Genomic DNA, 9,259 nt, shown 5'->3' on the forward strand with positions numbered 1-9,259 from the left:
GCAAGTATCTTTATTTTCATTTTATTTCTAACAGTGATTCGCTATTTTTTCTTGTCACTATAAAAAAAACTAATTCATTTTTTCTTTTATCACATCTGTCGCCATTTTGCTTGTTTTTTGTTTAATTCCTCTTTATGCATTGAGGTTAATCGAAACATATCTTTAGACTTTTACATGGAATTGAAACATAGAATGTTGCCTCCTTTGATTGAATCGAACCTGTGACTCCTCTTTGATCACAAAACAATAGTGACGGCCATCTTGCTTATTTTACCTACTCTTTATGCATTTAAGCTAATCGGTACTGGGGCCCCACGCGGCAAAACAACAGATTCTAATTTATCTTTATACATTAGCGGTAAAGTCTTTGCGTTGTAATCAAAAGGCATTTTGTTTTGATTTTTAATATCTGTTCCTGCATAAATACTAATGGGGACTCAACACACTTCTTTTATTTTTATTTTAAAAACAACATCATTATCAGCCAATTTGACATTGTGAATCGAACCCGGGACCTTTTCATTACAGCATAAACATCCTATTTCCAATTAGTTCATTTTCTCTTTGTGCACAAAAAGCTAATCGGAACTTTTAAACAAAAACAATTGAATATCCGATTTTCACCAACATTGGGAATCGAACCCTCAACCACTTGGTTAAAACATCTCGCGGAATAAAAAACACCCCCCGCCCCGCGCCGCCGCCCGCTAAACACAAAACGCGGCCGCCATATTGATTTTATTCAAATACTATTTATGCACAGATGGACTAATCGGGACCTATAATGGCGGGACAAAACAATTGGCCTCATTTAACTACCTAGAAAATCGAACCCCGCGACCTCTTCATTACCAGGCGACAACATTAACCACTAACCCCAAGGCCGCCATATTGATTTTATTCAAACACTATTTATGCACAGATGGACTAATCGGGACCTATAATGGCGGGACTAAACAATTGGCCTAATTTAACTACCTAGATAATCCAACCCGCGACCTCTTCATTGCCAGGTGACAACATTAACCACTAACCCAACTCGATTTTCGAACTCAACCATTTTGTTGGCTTTATGTACACACAGGCTAATCGAGACCATTCAATATTGACATCGTCGCCTTGTAATCGAGGGGCCCCAGGTTCGATACTCGGTGGAGGCACATAGTGGTCCGAATCACCACTTTTCAACTGTAGGTCCAGTCCTGATTAGTCTTGCCGTGCATAAAACGGACTTAAAAAAACTAACTCAATCTATCAATCAATCAATATTGACTCTACCAGGAATCGAACCCTCGACGCCTCTTGTTTTACAGAGTAATAACCTTAGCCGCTAAGCTTTCGGGGTACAGCACCTTCGGCGCCATCTTTAAATCATTTCTTCATGTCTTTGCATCATACGCAATGGTTGCGCGCGCATTTCCTCCACAGACACACACACACACACACACACACAAACATACGCACGTGTTAGGTTAGCATACATCAAGAAACAACGTGACAAATCCATTGACCCCCTCCCCCACCGCTTCCGATGTCTTCAACGTGATCAGACACGTTCTGCTGACTCAACAATAAAACCTCTCGTACCCCGCTACAACAGGATGTAACAAAACACCAGTCGCATCGAATTTTTGCTGACGCGTAGGAACGAAGTGCTGTCATTCTACTGCATTGACTTCTTCAGCAGTTCTGAATGGCCGGGTGCATCACCGGACCTGAATGCAGAGGAGCACTTTGGGGCTATTCTGAAGGACGCAGTTGAGTCCTAGATGAGAGTGGAACGCGGACCGGACCGCTATTCCCGGCCAACACTCCTTGCACATCTGGAACAAGTGACATGGAATGGAATAAGGACTCGTTTGCGAATCTTCTGAGCTCCTACCCTGATCGTCTTCTTGCTGTGAGAGAAGCAAACGGCGGACATACTAACTTTTAATTTTGTTTTTGTTACCACAATTGTCGTAGTAAACCTTTGGTATTACCATAATTTCTTAATTGTTTTTACTTTTTACTGTGGACCCCTAGCAAAAGGTTATTTCCCACCCTGTACAATGGATGAGCCTATCGCAAATACACCGGCGAAATCGGAAAAAAAAAGTTGTCGGGCGTGGTATTCCTCTGCGCGGCCAGACCCGTGAATTAGTATGTGCAGTGCGAGATTATTTTGAAAAAGAAAGAGAAAGAAGCCCTTTGCTTCCCTTTAAAAAAGTGATTGGGAGAACAGCAGCGGCTCTGGGAATTAGCAGAACTACCGTGATGTCTGTCCATCGGGAAGGAAAAACCCCACTTAATGGAGACAGACGTGGCAGCCACAATGTCCACTCCAGGTAAGAAACGACCACGGGACAAACCTGTCACCAAACTGGACGTGTTTCAGGAGGACGCAATCCGGCAGCATATTTATCGGTATTACGCCAGGAAAGAGCGCCCTACCCTTGGGAAACTAGTGAAATCGTTAAGAGAGGAGGAGTTGTTCAGTGGCGGTAAAACTTCATTGGGGGTGGTGCTGGGGGAAGTACACCGGACGAACTATTTTGATGGAGAGGAAAGACATCGTTGCCTCCCGATGTCGTTTCTTGAGGGCAGTGCGAAATATAAATTTCGAAGACATTGTGTGGGTGGATGAAACCTGGGTTAACGCAGGTCATTCGACCCAGCGAGGGTGGACTGACGACACCACGAAAGGCACGATGCCAGCTCCTACAGAAAAAGGGGAAAGACTGATTTTGTGTCATGGTGGCACTTGCGAGGGGTTCATTCCAAATTCTACATTATTGTTTAGTTCTAAGAAATCGGGCGATTATCACGAAGACATGGACCACGCTCGGTTTTTCAAGTGGTTTGAGGAATCGCTCATCCCTAACTTAGCAAGGCCGTGTGTCATCGTGATGGATAATGCTCCGTACCATACGGTGCAAATAGATAAACCCCCAACAATGGCCACAAAAAAAGATGAAATTATTCAGTGGCTTTTGCGCCATGACATCCCGGCTTCCCACGAATTGAAGAAAGCGGAACTGGTCGAGCTTGTTAACATAAACAAGCCACGGTTCCCGCAATATTACGTGGATGAACTTGCGAAAAGAAGTGGTCACCAAGTGTTAAGACTGCCACCCTATCATTGCCACTTTAATGCGATCGAACTCATTTGAGCGCAAGTGAAGGGACATGTGGCCAGAAAAAACAAAACTTTTAAAATCAATGAGGTGACAATTCTCACACAGGAAGCTCTTGTCAATGTGTCCGCAGATGACTGGAAGAAAGCCGTCCAACATATCAGAAAAGTAATAAATGACGCGTGGTTAAAGGAAGGGCTTCTTGAGGAAAATGTGGACAAACTTATAATAAGTCTTGGCGGAGACGAAGATGAAGATGAGGAATCTGATCAATACAATTTCGTCGAAATGATGGAAGACTGTGGAGTATTTCCCCTTGAGAACAAATAAGGTACGTTTCATATTTTCATAGTGATTGATATTTGCATGTGTGTGTTTTTGTTCGATTTATAAGAAATATGAAGCTATTAACGCCTTCTCCTTTGGAAAAGGATTTTGAGCAAAATTTACATTCTTTACTACTTTTGTTAAATAATACTACATAATGAAATATTCGATTATGAAGAACGTGTAATATCTCGAGTGTTATAACTTTTTTTTTAATGCTTTTAGTTGAAACTTTTGAATTTCTCAAAATTTCGGGAGGGAACTGCAGCCCCATGAGACCCCCCCCCCCCCCCGACCCGACCACCCATTCTATATTGCGTAAATTCTGAATTCAACCTAAATTAAAGGATGTTACTAAACATGCTGTAGTTACTCTTGTGGGGATATCAGTAAAACACAATGTTCGTTCACGTCCAATCAATTTACAATTCACTATTTGGTATCGCTGTGTAGACAACAATGAAATTAATATAAACTATAAAGGATGGATAATGTTGAGTAATCGGAACTCGATGTGCAATTTTAACTGGGGAGCGAAACGAAATATGCCACCACAAGTAACTGGACCCTAAACCTTGATTGCAGTGAGATATAATTCATACGAACAGTATCCACAATACCCTAGAAAGAATTTTGACCTTCCACTATAATTTCGAGTTTTCAGCTCGTCCCCCCCCCCCCACTTTCCACGAGAGAGTCCACCCCCAAAAAGGACAAGCACGGCGAAGCCGGTTGCCGCTGTGTAGCAAGCGAAGGCGTGGGTCTCCGCCTCCCTGCCTCTGCCTGAAATGCGAGCGAGCGAAGGGTGCATGTTAACAGGAAAAGATGTCCTGTACGACTGGACAAAAAAAATCAGTCTCAGACGTTTGGCAACACCGCTTTTCCCTCCTCCCCACTAGCACAACTGAAGACGAAAAGTCAGCGTTTCCTCAAGTCCAAACTCTAGCCGGAGCGATTTTTATGGGACTTCGAAAATTAGAATGAACGGAACCTAAGTGGAACTCTATATAATGTAGTTTCTATATCCAGTGGGTGGGAGATGGTTATTGCTGGTTGGGGTGGCTCAAGATCCCCCTCACTCCTGATTTTCCGTTCCATGAAATCCAAATAAGCCCAGAATGAGGTCCAGAGCTCAGCCTTATATGTTTCAGAATTGTTATCTGATTTTAAAATCTGTTGTTGTTTTTTAAAAAAAAACTTAAATTCTAACAAAAACAATGAAAAATATTTATGCATATTTTGCATTAAATAACAGGACATTCGTGTGTGTTGTTCTAAAAGAGAATATTTCTCATGGCTTCACATTATAACTAGGTATCAAGGACGTTTTTGTCGGGTCCAGGGGGTCCGGACCCCTTCCCCCCGAAAGACTTACCAAGTAGTGAAAGTAATTTATCAAAATATAATTGTTTAGCATTTGTTGTACTCAATTTCCATCAATGCCAATACCATGCTTGAACAGCGTAACAATTAAAAGTTAGGGTGCGGAAGAAATATCTCCCGGATTTCATTTGTGAATAACAAAGCAACGATAGATGTTATGCAAAACTTTATTGCACAGTTGGAAAGAACAGGGTTTACCATTTTATTGCACATTTGCAAAGAACAAAATGTTCCAATTATTTTTTGTCAAAATTGCCACAAGTCACCATTTTGTGTGACATAGTTGACTTTTTAAAATGATATCGTCCAAATGCCGATCTGCACAGTGTACGCATTTCTGAAGTCTCGCCCTGAAGTTCTGCATTACCCTCCTAGTCATGTCTGGTCGGTATTGCCGCTCTTTCCTGTCTGATACCATCTTTCAGATCATTGGCTGTCCTCGACCTTCCTTGGTAAACTTTAGCCTTCAAGTACTCCCACAGAAAGAAGTTGCAGGGTGCAAGCTCGGGGGAACAAGTTGGCCATGGAAGGTGACTTCGTAGTGAGAATAGACGCCCTGGAAACATTTCACGTAGCACGTTCATCGATACGCGTGCTGTGGCACCATCCTGTTGGAACCACACAGCCAATTTGCCACGTTCGTTCGATTGCGGCTGCAGGAAGTTGCGTAACATCCATACATAACGGTCAGACGTTACATTAACTGCGTGCCGTCTTCCTCAAAAAAGTAGGGGCGTTCATGTAGTTGTCTCGGCACATATGGGAAACAAAATGGTAATCCTTGTTCTTTCCAACTGTGAAATAAAATTTTGCATAACATCGATCGTTGCTTTGTTATTCACGAATAAAATCTGCTGCACCCTGTATACTCGATGGTTTTCTCCGCTGAACTTATTGGAAGGCAAGGAATTTGCCGCATACGGCTTTGAAGGATTCCAAAGATTTATGCACACTACTAATGATAATATCCATAAAATATTAATCAGGAACTTTACTTTTCATTAATTGAATCTAACTCCTTTTTTTGTTATTCAATAAATATTCAATTCTTTTTCTATCTGACATTAAATTCCTAGCCAGGGCAGTTGATTTTGTGCACATCTTTGCGATCTTAACTACACGTACGCTAGATAATGAATACTTGCTGTTATATTTCTATTCTTTTACTATCTTTTACCTATTCATGTAATAATAACAATACAATATTAATTAATGTACATATTTAATTAATTAATATATTAATTTAATTAATTAATATATTAATTTAATTAAATATAATTATCCTAATTATTATTATTGCTACACTTGATTGGACACACACACACACACACACACGCACACACACACACTGAATTTTGTACCCCCAAATGAAAAACGTTCCTGCGCCACTGCAAGTGTTGACTTGATTGTTTTGGTATTTTTTGTATTTTTCTTATATTTGCGACACTTTATTTACAGTCGGTTAATCGCAACGAATATGATGAATAGTAGCTAGATGATTTTGATGATAGGGAAAATGCTTCATTCAAAGGAAACAATAATATTAAGAAGAAGAAATGTGAATTTGAGCACATTGGAGGGAAGAACTTGGAAATTGTGGATACATTTACTGCTTTGCTTCATTGTTATCCCCCTCTTTTATTCCTACGATAATATCTAGTTCTCAAAAACTGGCTTTAATCGCGTCGTTGAGGACGAATGATGATAAGATGAAAGGACAATCACGAAGGAACATTGACAATACAAAACAGAACCCGTCATAGGATTACACTGGCTGTGGGTCCACATACCGGAGCCTCATTAATCTGCAACAATGTAGTCCACGGTATACCACGTGGAAGAAAGGTTGATACTTGAGCGCCCTCCGTAAACATCACTCCCTATTATAAATAATATTGGTGTTTACTGGGATACCGCAAGCGCACGTGTGTGTGTGTGTGTGTGTGTAACAAAAAAATCATTACGCAATATTAATAAACACGTTGGTTTTGAGAGTAGAATTTTATAGAAGTGGATGTTGTCTTGTCTGTTATTTCAGTTTTCATAATGTAACATAGACGCCGACATAAGCCTTGAGCGGTGTATACTTGCGCCAAGATAACTGAAACATCGGAACTACAGACTTCCCTTCCTCTTTCTTTCACCCTGGCACTTGTATGCTAGGATTTCAAATGCAGTGATTGATCTGTAATATGGGAATAAAACTCCAATAAATCCTCAGCTTGACATCTGATGTATAGCTATAGTTTATACCAGAACCGAACTAGCACCTTTAATTTCGAGGTGATCGTAGTGTTGCCCACGGGACGAGACGGGACAGGCTTTTAAAAATTCGAGACGAGACGAGATTGATCATGTGTCCCGAGACAAACTACGAGACGAGACAGGCCAAAGTCTCGTCTCGTGGGCAACACTAGGTGATCGTGTTACCCACTACTTTCGGGGAGGTCCCTGTCTGTTTTCCAACTGGTTGTGAACTTCAAGAATGATGACGCTGGATATTAAATTTTACATATCTTTATGGTATAATTTCTTAAAAAAATAATCTTGTTTGTGACTGCAGAACTAAATATTTGATGGCACTGGATATAACAGATTTCGCACAGTTATTGGCTAATTTTATTTTTATGCGTGAGCCGAACGTGTTTTTTTTATGCACCCAGGGATGATACTTTCCTTCAGCCCACTTCCATAGTTTTTACAAAATTCCGCTTCTGACATGAAGCGTAATACGTTATGAAACCAGATGCCCCAGGCTCTAACTCTGGTCAGGCATGGTTGTACTATGCTTGTCCCATCATCATTTCTTCAGTTCATCATTCATCCTCACCACCGCGATTAACGAAAAGAAACGAAAAATAACCAACCTAGAAATGGAATTAGAAAACGTTCTCTCGAAATTGCACAAGTTGAGTACACTACCCCATGCGAAGAAGATAACCGCTTCTGTGAGTAATGATTCATTGACTTGCTTTATTTTACTTCGCTTTTTGTGCCACTTTTGGCTAATTTGCGAAGATGAGGATGAGTGATGATATGATTAAATTGATGAATGAACACTCACAAACATCCATGCTCAGGCCAGGATTCGAACGTAGGACCCCTGGCGTCGTAGCGCGATGTTCTAACCACTCCGCCATCTTCCTTGAGTAATTATACAAATGATAACAGAAAGTGCTTTAGAATTTGAAAAGCTAATGTATCTAAAGCGTGTAGATCATTGTTAATAATTTAGTACATACCTCGTTATCTTCCATAAATGAGGGGTGGCTTATTCTTCATTATAGCCATGTGTTACGGCAACCACCCTCCCCCTGAAGTTTTATCTTGCAACGTCTATCACGCACAGCACTATGACTGTCTCCGTAATCTGAGACAGGAATGAAAATTGTTTCCAAAGAGCTCCGGAAGGAGTAACGTCGATCCCGAGGGACATTTGTTACCGCTTACCAGTCAATCGGCCGAATTTTGACCTGACAGGGATGAAAAGTACATTTTCAAAAGACCTCCGAATTCCCTTAACGGGACGGGTTATAAAAATCATTAACGGCAGCTACTGCGTTGCATCTGTTTTCGACAGGTAAGAAGTAGAAAAATTAGTACAAGTATTGCTTTGGCATTCATGCCGCGGGAAATTTGGGACGAGCGTTCCAAACTATAAGCAAAAATTTACTGAAGAACAATTTTGCAATATTTGCCATCAAATTAAAATTTCAGTAAAATACAGAAACATTTGCCGGGGCCACGTGGGCGTTTGCGGGGACCAGTGCCCCCCGTGCCCCCCTCTAACATCGTCCCTGCACTTTTGGCTAATTTAGGAAGATAGGGATGAGTGATGATATGGTGAAATTGATGAATGAACACTGGCAAATATCCATGCGATTCGAACCCGGGACCAACATTATTATTATTAGTAGTAGAGTAGTAGTAGTAGTAGTAGTAGTAGTAGTAGTAGTAGCAGCAGCAGCAGCAGCAGCAGCAGCAGGCCGGCGCTAGTCCTCTTGCCGCCCAGGGCAGTAGCGGCAGATGCCGCTCCCTTTCGAACGCCCCCCCCCCCCCCGCCGTCATTACGCAGCAACGGGAAATTGAAAATCAATATATTCCTAAGTAAAACAGCAAACTATAAAAAAAATAATGATACTTTACGCTATTTCAATGCTATTAAGCATAAAAGGATATCTTGCTCGACCATAGTTAACTTTAAAAAATGTGACACTAATTTTATATTATTATTATATTTTATGAAAATTCTCTCTCTCTCTCTCTCTCTCTCTCATACATATTTTTAATTTAACAAGTATTCGGAAAGAAATGAAGGCTTGACTTCATATGTTTACCCTTGTAGGTCTGTGATATATGATTGGATTATTTTACAAGAATTACATGTAATATTATCGGATCTCCCGCGTGCGTGATCTAAGGTCTGAATTTTT

At 40.8% G+C, this 9,259-nt stretch overlaps 1 protein-coding gene across 1 annotated transcript; it reads left to right on the forward strand.

Moving 5' to 3' along the window:
• Positions 1 to 2,537: 2,537 nt before the first annotated feature.
• Positions 2,538 to 3,152, forward strand: LOC145990452 (uncharacterized). Its single transcript, XM_083126145.1, has one exon. The coding sequence runs from the start codon at positions 2,538 to 2,540 to the stop codon at positions 3,150 to 3,152; it is 615 nt and encodes a 204-aa protein (XP_082982271.1).
• The last annotated feature ends 6,107 nt before the right edge of the window (positions 3,153 to 9,259 follow it).

The sequence above is a fragment of the Lepisma saccharinum genome, chromosome 7, assembly GCF_977018435.1.
Source record: "Lepisma saccharinum chromosome 7, izLepSacc3.1, whole genome shotgun sequence".
Taxonomy (NCBI): domain Eukaryota; kingdom Metazoa; phylum Arthropoda; class Insecta; order Zygentoma; family Lepismatidae; genus Lepisma; species Lepisma saccharinum.